Raw genomic sequence first — 22,249 nt, 5'->3', positions numbered from 1 at the left:
CACAGGTGAAAATAAAAAACTTAAAATAACCAGGTTGCACAAATATGCACACCCTTAAACTAATACTTTGTTGCAGCACCTTTGCCTTTTATCACTCTAATCAGTCTTTTTGGGTAGGAACCTATTAGCATGGCACATCTTGATGTGGAAATATTTGCTCACTCTTCTTTGCAAAATTCACATATAAAACTATGAATTGTAATTTTAAATGGTTTAAAAGCAGGTAGAATAGCATATGTAGGCAGGTATACTTCTCCTTTTTTATCAAGAAGCAAAGACAAAAAGGGGAACAAAAGAAACAGGGCAGGGTTCAGTGGTTGAATCATCCGTCCCCACCAATGCCAAAACCAAATCTACGCCTTTGCAGGTGAGTGTTAACATGAATATGTTTCTTCTTATGACATAAAATAATTCCACGCTGTTCGTGTCTGTGGGTGAAATGTGAGGCCGGTCGGCTCCTCTGAGCGCTGGTTTCCTGTAAGTAGAGAGGAAGTGAGTTTAGCTGAGCCTCCGTTTAGTGTGAGAGAGCAGGAGGAGAGTGAGAGCTGTGCTGAGGCAGGGTGAGTGTTAACACCACTCTGACATTACTGTGTCTCTGTGGCGGGAACAACAGGCTCCGTCAGTGGAGGCAAAAATAATCAGACTTTGGTTTTTCAAAGGAAACAACTTTATGTCGGAAGTTCCCGCACGCTCATTGGATAACGATGTGTCAATCTCGAGCTATTAGCCAATGAGCGTGCGGATTCACAGAATGCCCCGCCTTTATCACGGGACTTTAAAAGCTACAATGGCGACAGAAACTCCGTGAGTGGAGTTCAGGGTGACGTTATGAAACTGTGACGTTTGAGCCACTTCCTGTTCTCAGTCCCAGCGTCCTGATCACCGAGGTTTCTGTTGCTCTGATATCTGATATTGATTATATTGGTAAACAGGCTGTAGCATAAACATCAAACACAGCTGAAGCAGTTTTTGGATGGTTGGCTTCAAATGATCCGTCGGTTTGAAAAGTAAAAACAATTTAAAATAGGTGAAGCTGATGCATTGTGAGTGTTAACACCAGGACTTTAGAGGGAAGAAGAGTCACAGCATGTTGTTGACGCGTTGTTGTTCAATCGGGGGAGGCTCTCCGTTGAGGAGAAAAGCTTGAATTTGTTTGTATACGGATTATCCATTGTTTATTATTGCTCACCACAAACAACTATCTGATTGAATAGTTTTCTTATCAGATAGAGAAATAAAATGCGTCGCAAAATGTAAAAGCAAAATTTCCCCGCCTGGGCTGCCTTGCGCCTGATTGTTCTGTAAATAGTTTGAAATGGTTACATAAAAAGCGTCTGAGCCTTGGCTGCATTTTTAGGTAAATATAACTTTGTTGTCTGCAAAACTTTTGTGTATTTTAAAAAATGTACAATTTCTGTTTGCATTTCAAGTTATGAAAATGATTTGTTTAACATGCTTGTGGTTTTTACAGTCAAAAATATCACTTTCTACTCGTATTTTAAATTTTGTCTGAATTTAGATAAATTCTGCTGATACATTTTGTCAAAATGAGAAAATAACAGATTGGCAAGATAAACAGTTTTTAAATGTGAAATACAGAGGCCACATCAAAAGTAGTCAAAAACGGCCAATTACACCCTGGACACCAGCTTTCTGGAGTATTTGAAATAACGGTAATATGAGTGGTCCATATGGTCACAAAGAATAGCCACTTGTTTCTGTGCTACCAAAGTTCCCCGGCTTTCATTCAAAATGTGTTTATGGTCAGCACCTGCACATTAAACTACTTAAACATTATAAATGTCTTTTCAAGCTCACACTGAGGCCTGTGGGGCACAATCAGCCACTGAGACAGTTCACACATTTATATGTGTTTGTATATGAATATTTCATACTTTAAGGCTGCCTGTTTATTTCAGGGAGATGAACAAAATACATTGGAATTGTACAAAATAATATCACAGATGACAAATTCAATAGATTTTAAGTAGATGCTTGTGCATTCTTAAAGTCTTATATGTTGAATTGAACTATTTAATCTGTTCAAAGCCTCCCAGTCAGTGCTGTTCTCCATGCCTGTCTGACTGTACATGTTATTAGCACAAACACTTTAAAGGTGATCCTTTAGGACTTCAGCAATAATACAGAGAGCAATGTAGTTAGCAATAAAACAGTTTTATTGGGAATTAACTTAAAAAACAAACAAATATCTGTCTCCTAATTCTTGTCACACAGGAAAGAAGCATCAATATCTGATGAGCAGACTTATTTCTTTCTTTTTTTGTTCACATTTTCACATCTTAATTTTTAAGTGAAATGGGCATTTAGAGTTTATACACTATGTATATAAGGTAGTACAGTACAGTGGAACCCCGACTTACAAAATGAATTCATTCCCGAGGGTCTTTCGTAATTGAGTTGCGCGTTTTAAGTGAGGCGATGCTGAACGATAGGCTATAGGCTGATTGCTAACTAGAACAACAATTCGTCGTTCAAGTGGAACAGCGAAGCACGAGTGCGGAAACCAAGGGGTTGTCACATGATTCGGAAGGCATTGTGGGCGTTGTAGGCTCAGCCAATCGGAGCTTTCGTTACTCGGGCATTTTGCCATAACACGGGCAGAAATATTGCCATTCAGTGCCTTCGTAACTTGAATTTTTCGTGAAATGGGGCATTCGTAAGTCGGGGTTCCACTGTATTTTTGTGTGGTGCGTTTTTTCTATTTCTTAGCAAAAGTTGAACAAAGGTATTTAAGTTCATGTAGGATGATTTGTTTTCATTTTCACATGGTCTTACTGAGGTAATGCGAATTGAAACATGCATTCTTTTTTTTTTTTTGGCGGGGGGGCTGATGTGCTGGAAAAGCTTGAAAAGGGACCTTGAAAGTGCTTAAAAAGTGCTTGAATTTGACCCTGAAAAAGGCGTAGGAGCCCTGCTCACGGCAAAGCGTGGGACAGACCCGCTCGCCTCGCAAGCAATTGAGCTGTTATTACCACCGACAAAGCGCATGTCCCGGTACACAGCTGCCATAACCCCCGCTGTACAGAATCAGAATCAGAATCAGAATCAGAATACTTTATTGATCCCTGGGGGAAATTATTTTTTGTTACAGTGCTCCATTTTAAACCAACATTAAGACAAGACAGACAATACGCTAACTAAGAATAGTACAATATATACATATATATACATACATACATACATAAGTCACTTATAAATAAATATTTGGAAAAGAAACATGTGTAGTTGTAGCAGCAAACAGTGTGTTAAGTGGATGCGTTGTACAGGGAGATGGCCACAGGCAGGAATGATTTCCTGTGTCGTTCAGTGGTGCTTTTCGGTAATCTCAGTCTCTCACTGAACGTGCTCCTGTGACTGACCAGCATGTCATGGAGTGGGTGGGAGGTGTTATCCAACATTGTCTTTATCTTGGACAGCATCCGCCTCTCCGACACCACCTTGAGGGAGTCCAGCTCCATCCCCACAACATTGCTGGCCTTACGGATCAGTTTATTAAGTCTGTTGGCATCTGCGACCCTCAGCCTGCTCCCCCAGCATGCAACAGCATAGAGGATCGCACTGGCCACAACAGACTCATAGAAAATCCTCAGCATTTTCTGGCAGATGTTGAAGGACCTCAGTCGCCTCAAAAAATAGAGACGACTCTGGCCCTTCCTGTAAAGTGCTGTGGTGTTTTTAGCCCAGTCCAGTTTATTGTCAATGTGTACTCCAAGGTATTTATAGTCCTCCACAATGTCAACACTGACCCCCTGGATTGAAACAGGGGTCAAGTGTTTCCTGGTCTTCCTGAAGTCCACGATCAGTTCCTTGGTCTTTGCCACGTTGAGCTGCAGATGATTCTGCTCACACCACGTGACAAAGGATCCCTGCTGATGCATCCAACCACCGCAGAGTCATCAGAAAACTTCTGAAGATGGCAGGTCTCTGTGCAGTGGCTGAAGTCTGTGGTGTAGAGGGTGAAGAGGAAGGGGGAGAGGACAGTCCCCTGTGGTGCCCCTGTGTTGCTAATCACCTTGTCAGACACACACTGTGGGAGACGTACATATTGTGGTCTTCCTGTCAGGTAATCAACAATCCAGGACACCAGAGAAGCATCCACCTGCATCGCTGCTAACTTATCACCCAGGAGGGTCGGCCTGATGGTGTTGAAAGCACTGGAAAAGTCAAAAAACATGACCCTCACAGTGCTCGCCGGCTGGTCCAGATGGGTGTAGACACGATTGAGCAGGTAGATGATGGCGTCCTCTGTTCCGAGACGAGGCTGATAAGCGAACTGAAGGGGATCCAGATGTGGTCTTACTATGGGTCGCAGCTGGTCCAGGATGAGCCTTTCCAGGGTCTTCATGATGTGGGAGGTCAGTGCCACGGGCCTATAATCCTGGGGGCCACTGGGACGTGGCGTCTTTGGTACAGGGACGAGGCATGATGTCTTCCACATCACCGGGACCCTCTGCAGACTCAGACTCAGCATAAACAGTTTATGAAAGACTCCACACAGCTGGGGGGCACAGGTCTTGAGGACAAGGGGACTCACTCCGTCTGGTCCAGCAGACTTGCCTGAGTGAAGTCTCCTCATTTGCATCTCAACCTGGTATTGAGTGAAGGTGATGGGTGGGGGAGGGGTGTCAGGAATCTCACAGGAGGCAACATGTGAAGAGAGAGGCTGGCACAGTGGTGTGGCTCTGGATTCCAGGCTGACTGCAGGTGAGGTTGTGGGGGTGGGAGCAGACACTGTGGTGTCGAATCTATTGAAAAACAGATTCAACTCGTCGGCTCTATTCTCACCTCCCTCAGCTCCCCTGCTGTTGGTTGGCCTGAATCCAGTGATGGTCTTCATGCCCCTCCACACCTCTCTCATGCTGTTCTGCTGGAGTTTCCACTCCAGCTTCCTCCTGTAATTGTCCTTAGCCTCTCTGATCTTGTCCTTTAGTAACACCTGGACCTTCCTCACCTCCTCTTTGTTGCCCCCTCTGAAAGCCCTCTTCTTGTTGTTGAGGAGGGCTTTGATGTCCTTAGTCACCCACGGCTTGTTATTTGGGTAACAATGAACAGTCTGAGCTGGAACAATGGAGTCGGTGCAGAAAGTTATGTAGTCTGTGATACACTCAGTAAGCCCATTGATGTCCTCGGCGTGAGGCTCACAGAGTGTTTCCCAGTCGGTCACCTCGAAACAGCCCTGTAGTTCCGCTATTGCCTCCTCTGACCACCTCCTAACAGTCCTGGTGGTCACAGGTTCCCTCCTCACAATTGGCACATAGTGGGGGGTGAGGTGAATCAGGTTATGATCTGACCTACCAAGTGGGGGGAGGGAGGAGGAGCTGTATGCATCCTTGACGTTAGCATACAGTAAGTCTAAAGTTTTCTCTCCCCTGGTGGGACAGTCCACATATTGTTTGAATGTTGGTAGTGTATTGTCCAGTGATACATGGTTGAAGTCACCCGAGATCACAATAAAGGCACTCGGGTGCTGAGTCTGTAGCCGAGCTATGGCAGAGTGGATAGTGTCACATGCAGCTGTGGGGTTAGCAGAGGGGGGAACATAGACAGCCACCAAGATGACGTGAGAGAATTCCCTGGGTAAATAATACGGCCTGAGTCCAACAGCACACAGTTCAGTGTCCGGGCAACAAATCCTTTCTTTGATTGTTATGTTGGCAGGGTTACACCACCGGTTGTTAACTAAAACAGCAAGCCCACCTCCTTTACGCTTACCGCTAGCGATGCTGTCCCTGTCCGCCCGAACAGTGTGGAAGCCTTCCACGGAAGCATTCTCATCGGGAATGACCTGGTGCAGCCATGATTCGGTGAAACACATCAGGCTACACTCTCGGTATTCCCTCTGACTCCGTACCAGTGCTGAGAGCTCGTCGATTTTACTTGCCAACGATCGCACATTTCCCATCACGATAGACGGCAGACACGGTTTAAACCTCCTCCTCGCTTCGAGCCTCCGCTGTCTCACCGTCACCTTTTTTCTTCTCTTCTGTCCTTGACCTCTGCATCCCCGATGTGTTTTCCTCCAAATTTCAGCTGGTACTTCTGCGGGCACTTCTGCGGGCCTGGCCAGCGAGCCGGCCGGCATCAGGGCGATCAGCTGATCTCTGGAGTAAACAGTCCGTGCGTGTAGGAGATGTGCCGCGGTCCCGTTCCATGATAAAAGTAACAGTTCCACGGCCACCAGAAGAACAAAAACTCTCTCAATCCACATGATTGAGTAAGAGATAGAAAACGGAGGAAAATACAAGTCAGAAAAAAAAAAAAGAATACGTAAGAAAAAAGAGCTAAACTAAGAGAAAAGCAGGAGCGACTGTAACAGGCTGCACGCTGGTTGGCGCATGCGCACTTATGCGTACACTGACTTCATTTACTGAGGTTTTATTTCCTGATGTTCGTATGTGTCATACGTGTTCCAGTCACCAATTCTGAATTATAACTAACATTAAAAACATGTTTAAGGAGGAGAGAGAGCAAAAATATTCGATTAACAGCTGATGTTTGGGTTTTTGTTCAATAATCAGCGTGACCTGATAAACGCATAAAAGAAATAATGTTGGTGTTTCCGTCATGTAGTAACTGTTAGGTTTAACTGTACAAAGGTGGTTCGACACTATGAAACACACACAGACTTCATGATGTTCGCCTCATTTTTTTATTGTGAATATTAATCATGAGGGTAAACGGCCCTGTACACCACAGAGCGAGGTCAGCATGTCCACCATATCTTCAGCTCTCTGAGTTAACCCATCAAACTAATCTAACGCTCATCTACGAATAATTCACGGTCATATCAATATGATTTTACAGAAAATCATCCTTATTGCTGCAACTATTCCAGAGACATGAAAATCTACAGCATAAAGAACACAAAAATATATAGCAGTCTAACGCAACACTTTAACAGAGATGAATGCATCAGTTTGTCACAGATCAAAGTGGAATGAATGTGATTGGTTGAACTGGTGTTCGTGATCTGTGTTTTCTGCATTTTCATCAGCGTAAGAGACTCAGCAGCAGATTATGACAGTTATACATTTGATGAATCACCAAATTAATAAACGCAAGAAACGATCAAACCTGTTCCGACAGTTTGAGTTTGTGTTCCCTCAGCTGCAGACTCGCTGCTGTTTAAATGTTTGAGAGCGAAGATGAGATAGAGAATCAGCAGCAAAGAGAACAGAGAAAATCCAAATCAGAGTTTTTCTCTGAATTAAAAGCAAGGAAACAACAATATATTCTACACCACAAACAACTATCTGATTGAATAGTTTTCTTATCAGATAGAGAAATAAAATGCGTCGCAAAATGTAAAAGCAAAATTTCCCCGCCTGGGCTGCCTTGCGCCTGATTGTTCTGTAAATAGTTTGAAATGGTTACATAAAAAGCGTCTGAGCCTTGGCTGCATTTTTAGGTAAATATAACTTTGTTGTCTGCAAAACTTTTGTGTATTTTAAAAAATGTACAATTTCTGTTTGCATTTCAAGTTATGAAAATGATTTGTTTAACATGCTTGTGGTTTTTACAGTCAAAAATATCACTTTCTACTCGTATTTTAAATTTTGTCTGAATTTAGATAAATTCTGCTGATACATTTTGTCAAAATGAGAAAATAACAGATTGGCAAGATAAACAGTTTTTAAATGTGAAATACAGAGGCCACATCAAAAGTAGTCAAAAACGGCCAATTACACCCTGGACACCAGCTTTCTGGAGTATTTGAAATAACGGTAATATGAGTGGTCCATATGGTCACAAAGAATAGCCACTTGTTTCTGTGCTACCAAAGTTCCCCGGCTTTCATTCAAAATGTGTTTATGGTCAGCACCTGCACATTAAACTACTTAAACATTATAAATGTCTTTTCAAGCTCACACTGAGGCCTGTGGGGCACAATCAGCCACTGAGACAGTTCACACATTTATATGTGTTTGTATATGAATATTTCATACTTTAAGGCTGCCTGTTTATTTCAGGGAGATGAACAAAATACATTGGAATTGTACAAAATAATATCACAGATGACAAATTCAATAGATTTTAAGTAGATGCTTGTGCATTCTTAAAGTCTTATATGTTGAATTGAACTATTTAATCTGTTCAAAGCCTCCCAGTCAGTGCTGTTCTCCATGCCTGTCTGACTGTACATGTTATTAGCACAAACACTTTAAAGGTGATCCTTTAGGACTTCAGCAATAATACAGAGAGCAATGTAGTTAGCAATAAAACAGTTTTATTGGGAATTAACTTAAAAAACAAACAAATATCTGTCTCCTAATTCTTGTCACACAGGAAAGAAGCATCAATATCTGATGAGCAGACTTATTTCTTTCTTTTTTTGTTCACATTTTCACATCTTAATTTTTAAGTGAAATGGGCATTTAGAGTTTATACACTATAAGGTAGTACAGTACAGTGGAACCCCGACTTACAAAATGAATTCATTCCCGAGGGTCTTTCGTAATTGAGTTGCGCGTTTTAAGTGAGGCGATGCTGAACGATAGGCTATAGGCTGATTGCTAACTAGAACAACAATTCGTCGTTCAAGTGGAACAGCGAAGCACGAGTGCGGAAACCAAGGGGTTGTCACATGATTCGGAAGGCATTGTGGGCGTTGTAGGCTCAGCCAATCGGAGCTTTCGTTACTCGGGCATTTTGCCATAACACGGGCAGAAATATTGCCATTCAGTGCCTTCGTAACTTGAATTTTTCGTGAAATGGGGCATTCGTAAGTCGGGGTTCCACTGTATTTTTGTGTGGTGCGTTTTTTCTATTTCTTAGCAAAAGTTGAACAAAGGTATTTAAGTTCATGTAGGATGATTTGTTTTCATTTTCACATGGTCTTACTGAGGTAATGCGAATTGAAACATGCATTCTTTTTTTTTTTTTGGCGGGGGGGCTGATGTGCTGGAAAAGCTTGAAAAGGGACCTTGAAAGTGCTTAAAAAGTGCTTGAATTTGACCCTGAAAAAGGCGTAGGAGCCCTGCTCACGGCAAAGCGTGGGACAGACCCGCTCGCCTCGCAAGCAATTGAGCTGTTATTACCACCGACAAAGCGCATGTCCCGGTACACAGCTGCCATAACCCCCGCTGTACAGAATCAGAATCAGAATCAGAATCAGAATACTTTATTGATCCCTGGGGGAAATTATTTTTTGTTACAGTGCTCCATTTTAAACCAACATTAAGACAAGACAGACAATACGCTAACTAAGAATAGTACAATATATACATATATATACATACATACATACATAAGTCACTTATAAATAAATATTTGGAAAAGAAACATGTGTAGTTGTAGCAGCAAACAGTGTGTTAAGTGGATGCGTTGTACAGGGAGATGGCCACAGGCAGGAATGATTTCCTGTGTCGTTCAGTGGTGCTTTTCGGTAATCTCAGTCTCTCACTGAACGTGCTCCTGTGACTGACCAGCATGTCATGGAGTGGGTGGGAGGTGTTATCCAACATTGTCTTTATCTTGGACAGCATCCGCCTCTCCGACACCACCTTGAGGGAGTCCAGCTCCATCCCCACAACATTGCTGGCCTTACGGATCAGTTTATTAAGTCTGTTGGCATCTGCGACCCTCAGCCTGCTCCCCCAGCATGCAACAGCATAGAGGATCGCACTGGCCACAACAGACTCATAGAAAATCCTCAGCATTTTCTGGCAGATGTTGAAGGACCTCAGTCGCCTCAAAAAATAGAGACGACTCTGGCCCTTCCTGTAAAGTGCTGTGGTGTTTTTAGCCCAGTCCAGTTTATTGTCAATGTGTACTCCAAGGTATTTATAGTCCTCCACAATGTCAACACTGACCCCCTGGATTGAAACAGGGGTCAAGTGTTTCCTGGTCTTCCTGAAGTCCACGATCAGTTCCTTGGTCTTTGCCACGTTGAGCTGCAGATGATTCTGCTCACACCACGTGACAAAGGATCCCTGCTGATGCATCCAACCACCGCAGAGTCATCAGAAAACTTCTGAAGATGGCAGGTCTCTGTGCAGTGGCTGAAGTCTGTGGTGTAGAGGGTGAAGAGGAAGGGGGAGAGGACAGTCCCCTGTGGTGCCCCTGTGTTGCTAATCACCTTGTCAGACACACACTGTGGGAGACGTACATATTGTGGTCTTCCTGTCAGGTAATCAACAATCCAGGACACCAGAGAAGCATCCACCTGCATCGCTGCTAACTTATCACCCAGGAGGGTCGGCCTGATGGTGTTGAAAGCACTGGAAAAGTCAAAAAACATGACCCTCACAGTGCTCGCCGGCTGGTCCAGATGGGTGTAGACACGATTGAGCAGGTAGATGATGGCGTCCTCTGTTCCGAGACGAGGCTGATAAGCGAACTGAAGGGGATCCAGATGTGGTCTTACTATGGGTCGCAGCTGGTCCAGGATGAGCCTTTCCAGGGTCTTCATGATGTGGGAGGTCAGTGCCACGGGCCTATAATCCTGGGGGCCACTGGGACGTGGCGTCTTTGGTACAGGGACGAGGCATGATGTCTTCCACATCACCGGGACCCTCTGCAGACTCAGACTCAGCATAAACAGTTTATGAAAGACTCCACACAGCTGGGGGGCACAGGTCTTGAGGACAAGGGGACTCACTCCGTCTGGTCCAGCAGACTTGCCTGAGTGAAGTCTCCTCATTTGCATCTCAACCTGGTATTGAGTGAAGGTGATGGGTGGGGGAGGGGTGTCAGGAATCTCACAGGAGGCAACATGTGAAGAGAGAGGCTGGCACAGTGGTGTGGCTCTGGATTCCAGGCTGACTGCAGGTGAGGTTGTGGGGGTGGGAGCAGACACTGTGGTGTCGAATCTATTGAAAAACAGATTCAACTCGTCGGCTCTATTCTCACCTCCCTCAGCTCCCCTGCTGTTGGTTGGCCTGAATCCAGTGATGGTCTTCATGCCCCTCCACACCTCTCTCATGCTGTTCTGCTGGAGTTTCCACTCCAGCTTCCTCCTGTAATTGTCCTTAGCCTCTCTGATCTTGTCCTTTAGTAACACCTGGACCTTCCTCACCTCCTCTTTGTTGCCCCCTCTGAAAGCCCTCTTCTTGTTGTTGAGGAGGGCTTTGATGTCCTTAGTCACCCACGGCTTGTTATTTGGGTAACAATGAACAGTCTGAGCTGGAACAATGGAGTCGGTGCAGAAAGTTATGTAGTCTGTGATACACTCAGTAAGCCCATTGATGTCCTCGGCGTGAGGCTCACAGAGTGTTTCCCAGTCGGTCACCTCGAAACAGCCCTGTAGTTCCGCTATTGCCTCCTCTGACCACCTCCTAACAGTCCTGGTGGTCACAGGTTCCCTCCTCACAATTGGCACATAGTGGGGGGTGAGGTGAATCAGGTTATGATCTGACCTACCAAGTGGGGGGAGGGAGGAGGAGCTGTATGCATCCTTGACGTTAGCATACAGTAAGTCTAAAGTTTTCTCTCCCCTGGTGGGACAGTCCACATATTGTTTGAATGTTGGTAGTGTATTGTCCAGTGATACATGGTTGAAGTCACCCGAGATCACAATAAAGGCACTCGGGTGCTGAGTCTGTAGCCGAGCTATGGCAGAGTGGATAGTGTCACATGCAGCTGTGGGGTTAGCAGAGGGGGGAACATAGACAGCCACCAAGATGACGTGAGAGAATTCCCTGGGTAAATAATACGGCCTGAGTCCAACAGCACACAGTTCAGTGTCCGGGCAACAAATCCTTTCTTTGATTGTTATGTTGGCAGGGTTACACCACCGGTTGTTAACTAAAACAGCAAGCCCACCTCCTTTACGCTTACCGCTAGCGATGCTGTCCCTGTCCGCCCGAACAGTGTGGAAGCCTTCCACGGAAGCATTCTCATCGGGAATGACCTGGTGCAGCCATGATTCGGTGAAACACATCAGGCTACACTCTCGGTATTCCCTCTGACTCCGTACCAGTGCTGAGAGCTCGTCGATTTTACTTGCCAACGATCGCACATTTCCCATCACGATAGACGGCAGACACGGTTTAAACCTCCTCCTCGCTTCGAGCCTCCGCTGTCTCACCGTCACCTTTTTTCTTCTCTTCTGTCCTTGACCTCTGCATCCCCGATGTGTTTTCCTCCAAATTTCAGCTGGTACTTCTGCGGGCACTTCTGCGGGCCTGGCCAGCGAGCCGGCCGGCATCAGGGCGATCAGCTGATCTCTGGAGTAAACAGTCCGTGCGTGTAGGAGATGTGCCGCGGTCCCGTTCCATGATAAAAGTAACAGTTCCACGGCCACCAGAAGAACAAAAACTCTCTCAATCCACATGATTGAGTAAGAGATAGAAAACGGAGGAAAATACAAGTCAGAAAAAAAAAAAAGAATACGTAAGAAAAAAGAGCTAAACTAAGAGAAAAGCAGGAGCGACTGTAACAGGCTGCACGCTGGTTGGCGCATGCGCACTTATGCGTACACTGACTTCATTTACTGAGGTTTTATTTCCTGATGTTCGTATGTGTCATACGTGTTCCAGTCACCAATTCTGAATTATAACTAACATTAAAAACATGTTTAAGGAGGAGAGAGAGCAAAAATATTCGATTAACAGCTGATGTTTGGGTTTTTGTTCAATAATCAGCGTGACCTGATAAACGCATAAAAGAAATAATGTTGGTGTTTCCGTCATGTAGTAACTGTTAGGTTTAACTGTACAAAGGTGGTTCGACACTATGAAACACACACAGACTTCATGATGTTCGCCTCATTTTTTTATTGTGAATATTAATCATGAGGGTAAACGGCCCTGTACACCACAGAGCGAGGTCAGCATGTCCACCATATCTTCAGCTCTCTGAGTTAACCCATCAAACTAATCTAACGCTCATCTACGAATAATTCACGGTCATATCAATATGATTTTACAGAAAATCATCCTTATTGCTGCAACTATTCCAGAGACATGAAAATCTACAGCATAAAGAACACAAAAATATATAGCAGTCTAACGCAACACTTTAACAGAGATGAATGCATCAGTTTGTCACAGATCAAAGTGGAATGAATGTGATTGGTTGAACTGGTGTTCGTGATCTGTGTTTTCTGCATTTTCATCAGCGTAAGAGACTCAGCAGCAGATTATGACAGTTATACATTTGATGAATCACCAAATTAATAAACGCAAGAAACGATCAAACCTGTTCCGACAGTTTGAGTTTGTGTTCCCTCAGCTGCAGACTCGCTGCTGTTTAAATGTTTGAGAGCGAAGATGAGATAGAGAATCAGCAGCAAAGAGAACAGAGAAAATCCAAATCAGAGTTTTTCTCTGAATTAAAAGCAAGGAAACAACAATATATTCTACATGGTGAAACTGATGGTTTGTGGTGTTTGGGTCTGTGATAGGTTTGTAGCTTGAACCTATTCGCTGGAACATTGAAGACAATATAATTACACATCAAGCAAGACACGAAGTAGTAAGTTAAACTTAAAGAAATCCAGACGCTTTTCTTGGACTGTTGGTTTCAGTGTTGAGTCTCATTCACACACTCCCTCAGACTCTTCACACACACTGATTTGCTGACATAAACACACTCCTGTGTGCTTTCTTGGCTTCGCACACACACTGAGGACCATCTACAGACTGTGAGCTCCGTCTTCTTCGTCTTTGGAGCCGAACTCTGACAAAGTTAGGAACAAAACTTTCTCCAGCGTGTGAACTTTCCTCCTAGACTCAGTCTGAGCAGTCAGACCACATATTTCTAAAGCAGCACATGAAGGTGTGGCTCACACACACACAGGTGAAGGAAACAGCTGCAGTATTAAAAACTGCTTCACTGTCTACAAATATATGAACTGAATGTTTCTTTCAGGCTGTAAAAACCTTATTTATCCTCCATTACAGTCCTGCATTCAGAGCATTACTTCTGTTATATTAGTACATGTATTTTATTCTGATGAACACATGAAACTCTGAGCTGGATTGAATCCATTGAATCAGAGTCCAGGACTCAGACTAAACACACTGAATGTGTCCTGAGCTCGGCCGCTGTTCCACAGTAACTGCTGTCAGAGTCACTGTTACTGAGTTAGCTTAGCTAGCAGAGCAGCTAGCAGTTAGAGTATGAACTCTGTAAGCAGTCAGCTCGGTCCTGGACATGGTTACTGACATAAAGCTGCTCTCTGCAGCCATGTTTGACCTGCTGCTTTGTAGGACTACAGTAATGGAGGATTTGGAGGCTGAACTGGGCTCTGTGACACTTTTTGTAGTGAACTGATGAAAGCTGCGTCTCAGATGGATGTTAGTCCAACACATCAGACACGACCTCTGCAGCTCTCAGTTGATGTGCACATGAATGATTTGTGTTTCCTCTGCAGGTGAAGGTAGAAAGTGTGTGTGAGCTGATGTGAATTGAGCAGCATGGATCAGTGTGAGGACAGAGAGGAGGGAGTCCCTCCCTCTAAAAGCACTCTGTGTGGGGAACATGAGAGCCAGACCAAAGCTCAGAGGTGAGATGACCATCTCTAACTGTCCATGACTCTTCTCCATGTCACAGCTCAGCACTCACATCACTGCTCCATCATTATTCACAGGAACCAGCCTGGACCTCCACCCAGCTCTGTGTCCTCTAAGAGCAAACGGGTGAAGCATTTCTTTCGTAATTTAGGGCAAAAGAAGTCATCTGACGAAAAGTAAGTTCATGTCAGTATTAAAATGTTTGAAATTTTAATCAGCTTTTTACTATTTAACGATTTAAATAATATACTATTTAATACTTTATTTATACTTTTTATCTAATGTATTGGACACATTGGATGTGACACATGTTTCATGTTCACTTATTTTTAGCGTCAATCAGAAACCATCCAGCTCTGTGTCCTTAAAGAGTGACCGGTCAAATCATCGAGGCATTGGTTTTAAATCCCAGCCTGTGTCTGCTGCAGAGAGGTGAGCTGTTAGTAAGAAGAACTCTCTGATTTAAATGATTTTGATGTTTCCTGGTTTCTAAAATGCATCTCTGTAGCAGAGCAGTGTCTCCAAGGACACACAGGCTCAGCTGTAACTGTCAGTTTATCTGGTTTAAGACACATTTGGACTCAATTGGCTGTTTTTAACTATGTATTTTAATCAGAGGTGTAAATTTAGAGCTCACACATCTGGATCCTAAACTATGATAGAAACAGCTGCTAGCAGTGGGTAGTTTGACTTTGATACGCTGCTCTAGAAAGCAAACAAAGGTTTGTGCAGCTCCTCTTCAGAAAAGTGTTCAGAGAGCAGCTGCTGTATTAGACAAAGGCTCGTCGTGTGAGCCCAGATGTGTGTAACAGCTGGATGAAGGAGAACCATCACAGTCACGTCTCCATCCCGCCTTTATTAATGAACTTCCTGTTGCTTGCAGATGACAGGAACACAAAGTGTTTGTGCCACTTGATGCTGCAGGATTTGTTAACGTGTCCATGATGGTAACATCTCCTCGTCTAACTGCAAACACATGAGCGCTCCTAATGGCAGCTATCACAGCCACACAGGCAGACTGTGTCTCACTGTTGCATTCAGGGACATTTGTTTTCCTGTAAAAAGCTGAACTCTAATGGGTCCAAAGGTCAACCTCCAGAGTTCAGTGGTGAACCTGTACCAACGAGGTCAGAGACCTGTGATGACTCCTTTACATGTTTGTGTCTGCAGAGGTCAGAGGTCACAGTTTGCAGGATCCAGCAGTCCGTCGGTGAGGAGTGACTGGTCCAAACATCAACCTCCAAACTTCAGTGCTGAACCTGGACCAACGAGGTCAGAGAACTATGATGACTCCTTTACATGTTTGTGTTTTCCTGGATAAATATGACCAAAGATTCATTAAAAAGATAAAAATATTAGACTGTCCTGTAGCGCTGTGTGGCAGGCAGAATTGGACCCAAACACAACAGGATGAAGTCAAAAAGGCAGCTTTTGTTAGGATGCCTGGGTCGTTGACCCAGGGTTTTTGAGTTTATTATATTATTTATACTTTCTAGTTTTTGGTTTCTTTGAGTTCTGTCTTATGGCTTATGTCTCTGTCTTCTTTAGTTGCTCTGTCTCCCCTATCACCTGCATCCCCTTGTCTAGTTCGCATCTATGTGTATCTTAAGTTCCTATATCCCCGTGTTCAGTCAGTGTTTGTGTCTGCACTATTCCCACGTCTCTGTTCCCTCTGTTACAGTGCGTGCGAGTCTGTGTCTTTGTTCAGTCTGTGTTATGTGTTTCCTGTTTTACTTTGAAGGTCTCTGTCTTTTCTCAGTGTGTTCAGTTTACGCTTCTTTGGTCTCGTCAGTTCTGATTTGCCCCAGCTGTGTTTCCCTCCTGTTACTCATTCCCTGATTGCTCCCTCTGTGTATTTAAGCCCTGTGTTTCTCTGTGTCCGTGTCGCGATCTACCGTTTTCCTAGCTGTGTGTTCTGTCATTCCTCCAGTTTAAGTTTGTTTTGAGTTTTTTCAGTTATGTTATATTTTTGAGTACCTAATTAAAGCCTTTTTGAGTTCACGTCTGTCTCCGGAGTCTGCACCTTGGGTCCTATTCCTGCCTGCACACAGCCACACCTAACAGCTTTATTTCAGCTGTGAATATGCAAACAGCAGAAATAAGGAAACATAACTGTAGGTTTGCAGTGAATGAAGCCTCAGCTCGACGCTCCACTTTGTCCCTCTTTTCCTTCTCCAAACAGCCACATCAGGAGTCTTTGATGGAGTTTAAAAATATTTAATTACAAATGTCCAAAGATACCTGAATCAACAGTTATTAAAGCTAAAATAGTTCACAGGGTTTGGACTTTGTTAGGTGACGAGAGAACATCAAAGTGTTTTTTATCTTTAAACAGTATTTTTATCACTTCAGTTGCTCTCACAGCCCTGTTTGTTATTTTACCAGAGCTCTTATGTTTCACTCAGTGCTCCCACCAAACACCTTGGAGGACACAGTGTGATTTAGATTTCATTGCTGTAAACACCAGTCACACAAGCTAACCCATGGAGGCAGCAGCAGGCTTTGTGTTTGGTAAAGTCTGCTGGCTTAAACTAAGAGAGTTTAGTTTGTTAGCACAAAGAGCTGTCAGCTAAAGCCCCGAATGCACTTTGAATACAGACGAACTGAGAAAAACACTTTAAATACAGCAAACACTCAAACTGAAAACAAGTTTTTCTGCTGGTCATCCACAGCAGTACATTTAGCATTCATGCTAGCAGCAGGCTATGACTGTCCACTGAGCACCAACACAGGTAGGAGTGAGCAGTGATGAAGCAGGACTGTGGGCAAGTTTGAGCTACAATCCTATTGGCTTCTCAGTTTCTCCAAAGAAAAGGGGAAAAATTCTTGGTGTTGTGAAGATGTGAGTTGGTCTTGTTGTCGTGGGGCTGGAAGGATGCTGGCAGTGAGAGGCTTTTCATACAGTGTTCAGTAGCAGAATGAGAAGAAAGCCACTGCACATGAAACAAGGTGCTCGTAGAGTTTGTTTACTGTGTTTGTGCCACAATGTCAGATCAGTTGTAGATTCACATGCAGACTTGTCCAGTGAAACCAGTGCAAGTACTGCAGTACAGAGCAAAGACTAAGCAAGCCAGGAGAGCTCTCCAACTTTCTGAAAGTATCAGGATATTTGAGTGATAAGAAAAAGTGGATCATGCAACAATGTCCCTCAGCACACAAAACAGTCAAAGCAGAATAAATATATATGTTTTAGAAAGGCCGATCAAACACTTACAGGGACCTGAAGAGAGAGAAACCAACAAAATGTCATGGCTAACAAAGGAACTCAAGCACAGACTGAGTTCTGACAAACAAATCAGAATCAGACTCAGAAAGGGTTTTATTGCCAAAAGTTGGGCAGGTTTACAACATTAGGAAATTGCTGCGGTGCTTCAGTGCAAACATACTGTCATAAATTACGCTTAAATAGACATGAAAATAAAAATAAGAATAAGAATTAAAAGTGCTAAGTAGAAAGATATGTGCATGAGATATACATGAGATATATACATGAGAATAAGAATTAAAAGTGCTGCGTAGAAAGATATATACATGAGTGCAGGTGGTGATCAGTGCCAAACATGGAATGATGCATTGAACACAGCGTAGGGTCATGTGTTAGGGGTGGGAACAGTCATACGGTTATTGTTCATGTGTCCGACAGCAGAGGGGAAGAAACTGTTCTTATGGCGAGAGGTTCTGGTGCGAATGGACCGGAGCCTCCTGCCTGAGGGGAGCAGGTCAAACAGACTGTGTCCAGGGTGAGAAGGGTCAGCTGAGATCCGAGCTGCACGCCCCAGTGTCCTGGAGGTGACAGTTTATTTACCAAAGGGGTGAACCACAGTGCTCTATATATGTACAGTGAGTTGGGGAGGGGGTCCAGGGCTCCAGGGAAAAGAGGGAAGGGAGTCCACACTCACTCCTCTTCAGTCACTCTTGTCCTGCTCTCCACTCACACAGCCACACACGGGAGTCACAGGTAAGCGTCTGTAACCAGGTCCGGGGAAATATATACTCAAGTATACACAAAGTTAACCCAACTGGTGAATTTAGAGAGAAATTTCTTAGCAAGGAGCTGAGATCATGAACACAGGAGGGTCAATGTCCCAGCGACAAACTGCTCCATGCCGCAGCGTTAAATGGTTACCGGTAAGCCCAGGTGAATCAGCAACAGGTGGTGTAATCATCATAGCTGTGTGGACCAAGAGCGAGAGGCCATTACAAGCTCCACCCAGGCAGGCAAAACGCTAGCAGGAGAGAGCAAAACATAAAACCTGAAAAGCCATCATGAGCCAGCCAGAGAGACACAGAGTTTTATACTAGAAGAGAAACCTGCTCATCTTCATCATGTTTGTTTAAATAGAGAAAATCAGAAGTCTCTGTGTGTCAGACCACGGCTCTACACGGACACTTCTAAGCTGCTTCAGAGTGAACTGACACAGATAAGCTGCACACAGCAGCTGTAAAACAGTGAAAGTCATAACTGTCTCTCTGATGGAAAGCTTTTATTGTGAAGTCAGGAAGTCTGCAGGAAGTGTTGAGTTTGTATTCATCACTCAGTGTTTAATGAGACAGGCAGACAGGAAGAGCAGCTCATTAGTGTTGATGAAATCAAAGGAACTGTGAGGAACTGCAGTTTGGTCAAATCTGGATGTTTTTCACTGACAGTAAATGTTTTTAGTGATAAAGAAATGTGTTCACAGAGAGAGGAGGAGGAAGAGGAGTGGTGTTTGTGAGGAGGAGCAGCTGTCCTGCTGTGCTTTGTGTCAGGACGTCCTGAAGGATCCAGTCTCTACCAGCTGTGGACACTGGTTCTGCAGACAGTGCATCTCCTCATACTGGGACCAGTCTGCTTCATCAGGAGACTCCTCCTGTCCCCAGTGTGGAGAAAGATCCAGAAGCAGAGCTGGACTGCAGACAGCCAGTCAGAGCAGCTGTGTACAAAGTAAGACTGAACATCTGTCTGCTGATGGACTCATTTCTGAAAACTGGACTTCTTGTGTTGTTCAGACATTGAAGAGTTTTCTTTCTCTTTAGTCTCATTGTTTTTCTTTCTTTCAGCAGATGTTGGTCTGCAGGAGGTTTTAGATGAACATAAGATCAGTCTGAGGAGGAGATGTGAACGTGTGACTGAAGGAAGTGATGAAACAGGAAGTAGAACCCTCCTCAACAGGATCTACACTGAGCTCTACATCACAGAGGGACAGAGTGAAGAGGTTCATACCCAACATGAGGTGAGGCAGCTGGAGACAGCTTCCAAGATGGACGCCCTCCATGACGCTCCAATCAGGTGCCAGGACATCTTTAAAGCCTTACCTGACCAACAGAGACCCATCAGAGTGGTTCTGACCAACGGCGTGGCTGGTGTTGGAAAAACCTTCTCAGTGCAGAAGTTCACTCTGGACTGGGCAGAGGGCTTGGAGAACCAACATGTCAGTGTGGTGGTTCTGCTTTCATTCAGGGAGCTGAACCTGATCAGAGATGAGCAGTACAGTCTTCTGGAGCTGCTCCATGTTTTCCATCCAACATTACAGAAGGTCACAGCAGAGAAGCTGGCTGTCTCTCAGCTTTTGTTCATCTTTGACGGCCTGGATGAAAGCAGACTTTCATTGGATTTCACCAACAGGAAGCTGCTGTCTGATGTCACACAGAAGTCATCAGTCAGCCAGCTGCTGACAAACCTCATCCAGGGGAATCTGCTTCCCTCGGCTCTCGTCTGGATAACTTCCCGACCCGCAGCAGCCAATCAGATCCCTCCTACATGTGTTGACAGGCTAACAGAAGTACGAGGCTTCACTGACGCCCAGAAGGAGGAGTACTTCAGGAGGAGATTCAGTGATGAAGAGCTGTCCAGCAGAATCATCTCCCACATGAAGACATCCAGGAGCCTCCACATCATGTGTAGAATCCCAGTCTTCTGCTGGATCACTGCTACAGTTCTGGAGCACATGTTGACTACAGAGCAGAGAGGAGAGCTGCCCAAGACCCTGACTGACATGTACTCACACTTCCTGCTGGTTCAGACAAAGAGGAAGAAGAACAAGTACCATGAGGGACGTGAGACGAGTCCACAGGAGCTGACGGAGGCTGACAGGGAAGTTCTTCTGAAGCTGGGGAGGCTGGCGTTTGAACATCTGGAGAAAGGAAACATCATGTTCTACCAAGAAGACCTGGAGCAGTGTGGTCTGGATGTGACAGAGGCCTCGGTGTACTCAGGAGTTTGTGCAGAGATCTTCAAAAGAGAGTGTGTGATCTTCCAGAAACCAGTCTACAGCTTTGTTCATCTGAGCATTCAGGAGTTTCTGGCTGCAGTCTACATGTTCCACTGTCACACCAACAGGAAGACAGAGGTGCTGAAGAACTTCTTGGGACAAAAATACAACGAGTCCTCTCTGGATGATTTCCTTAAACGAGCCATGGAGAAATCCCTCCAGAGTAAAAATGGCCACCTGGACCTGTTTGTTCGCTTCCTTCATGGCCTCTGTCTGGAGTCCAACCAGAGACTCTTAGTAGGCCTGCTGGGTCAGACAGAGATCAGTCCAGGAACCATCCAGAGAGTCATCAACAACCTGAAGGAGATGAACAGTGATGGAATCTCTCCTGACAGAAGCATCAACATCTTCCACTGTCTGATGGAGATGAACCACCTCTCATTATTTCAGGAGATCCAAGAGTTCCTGAAGTCAGAGAACAGATCAGAGAAGGAACTCTCTGACATCCAGTGCTCAGCTCTGGCCTTCATGCTGCAGATGTCAGAGGAGGTTCTGGATGAGTTGGACCTGCTGAAGTACAACACATCAGACTGGGGACGACAGAGACTGATTCCAGCTGTGAGGAACTGCAGAAAGGCTGGGTGAGTCCAGATGTGATCATTAACATCATTGATCAGTGTAGGTTAGTAGTTTAATGTTGAAAATAAAATCAGATTGTAACCACAAAGTGTTTGTGTCCGTACGCTGCAACCTTCCACACCATTCCTTTATTGTACAGACTCAGCAGCAGCTCCATGGATCCCAAATCCAAGAGTGGAGAACAGATTTGAAGTGTGTCACATGCAGTCACAGCTGTTTCCACCATGTTTCCACTGATATTAATCCTGTTCAATGACACGTTTCATTTCAGTGAATATGTTCTTTAGGACGTCCACTGACATGTTTAAGTGTCCTGCTGGAAATCACTCAAATCATCCATGAAATCCATGAAAAATCCTTTTAGTGTTTCTAACTTCACCCTCTGTCCTCTCTCTCTCTCCATCCTCCTCACTGCTTCTTTCACTGATAATCACACAAACATCGTATTCAGCTACAAAATAACACAATAACATCATCTGATGATCATTATTATAAGAGCAGGATCCATATTTGATATCAGAGTAACACACTGCTTGGTTATATGCAGTCATCATCAGTGACTGTGGGTCAAACAGAAGCTCTCTGATTGGTTGCTGACCTTTGTCACCTGTCCACTCTCACCTGTTTGTGTTTGCTCTCTCTTTGCTGTCTCCATCCTCTCTCTCCTTTCTCTCCCTCTCTGTCTTTGTACGTCACTCAGGTCCAATGGAAACAGTGACATTTACAAACCAATCAAAGACAAACGGATCCATGTCAGGTTATAACAATATTCAAAGTGAATACAGGCTGCTGCTGGACACAGACAGGTAACATCATTTTGACTTGCTGTCACCTGGATCTGGACTCATAAACACTGAAGCCCTGAACAGGAATACAAATCATTTTCTGCCAACTAGCGACACACCAGCAGATAATGGCTCAGAAAGCTAAAATGAGCCAATC

General features: G+C 44.4%; 2 protein-coding genes and 1 long non-coding RNA gene across 3 annotated transcripts in view; 2 read left to right on the top strand and 1 right to left on the bottom strand.

Moving 5' to 3' along the window:
• Positions 1-15,798, top strand: part of LOC147336581 (uncharacterized) — a 97,766-nt gene extending 81,968 nt beyond the window's left edge. Inside the window, exons 2-5 of the mRNA XM_086285489.1 lie at positions 14,339-14,470; positions 14,555-14,653; positions 14,811-14,909; positions 15,648-15,798. Of these exons, the coding sequence (XP_086141615.1) occupies positions 14,382-14,470; positions 14,555-14,653; positions 14,811-14,909; positions 15,648-15,798 (438 nt within the window). The 5' untranslated portion in view covers positions 14,339-14,381. The remainder of the gene's footprint in view (positions 1-14,338; positions 14,471-14,554; positions 14,654-14,810; positions 14,910-15,647) is intronic.
• LOC147336563 (uncharacterized) overlaps positions 1-22,249 on the bottom strand; it is a 420,745-nt gene that overhangs the window by 116,475 nt on the left and 282,021 nt on the right. The gene's annotated exons all lie outside the window — the stretch shown is intronic.
• Positions 18,051-21,313, top strand: LOC147336580 (protein NLRC3-like). Its single transcript, XM_086285463.1, has 2 exons — positions 18,051-19,401; positions 19,518-21,313. The coding sequence occupies exons 1-2, from the start codon at positions 19,128-19,130 to the stop codon at positions 21,311-21,313; spliced, it is 2,070 nt and encodes a 689-aa protein (XP_086141589.1). The 5' UTR covers positions 18,051-19,127.

This window comes from Aulonocara sp. 'chitande type north' Nkhata Bay, linkage group LG3 (genome assembly GCF_057382095.1).
Source record: "Aulonocara sp. 'chitande type north' Nkhata Bay isolate Kocher_YH1m ecotype deep benthic linkage group LG3, A_spYH_male_GT1.1, whole genome shotgun sequence".
NCBI classification, from domain to species: domain Eukaryota; kingdom Metazoa; phylum Chordata; class Actinopteri; order Cichliformes; family Cichlidae; genus Aulonocara; species Aulonocara sp. 'chitande type north' Nkhata Bay.
Note: the sequence above shows the minus strand (reverse complement) of the source record. Positions and strands in the feature narration are given on the sequence as shown.

Excerpts from the sequence above, each read along its gene's own strand:
- LOC147336580 (XM_086285463.1), top strand. The coding sequence starts at position 19,128 with ATGTTTTTAGTGATAAAGAAATGTGTTCACAGAGAGAGGAGGAGGAAG. Across the intron at positions 19,402-19,517 it reads TCAGAGCAGCTGTGTACAAA|CAGATGTTGGTCTGCAGGAG; the intron begins GTAAGACTGAAC and ends TCTTTCTTTCAG.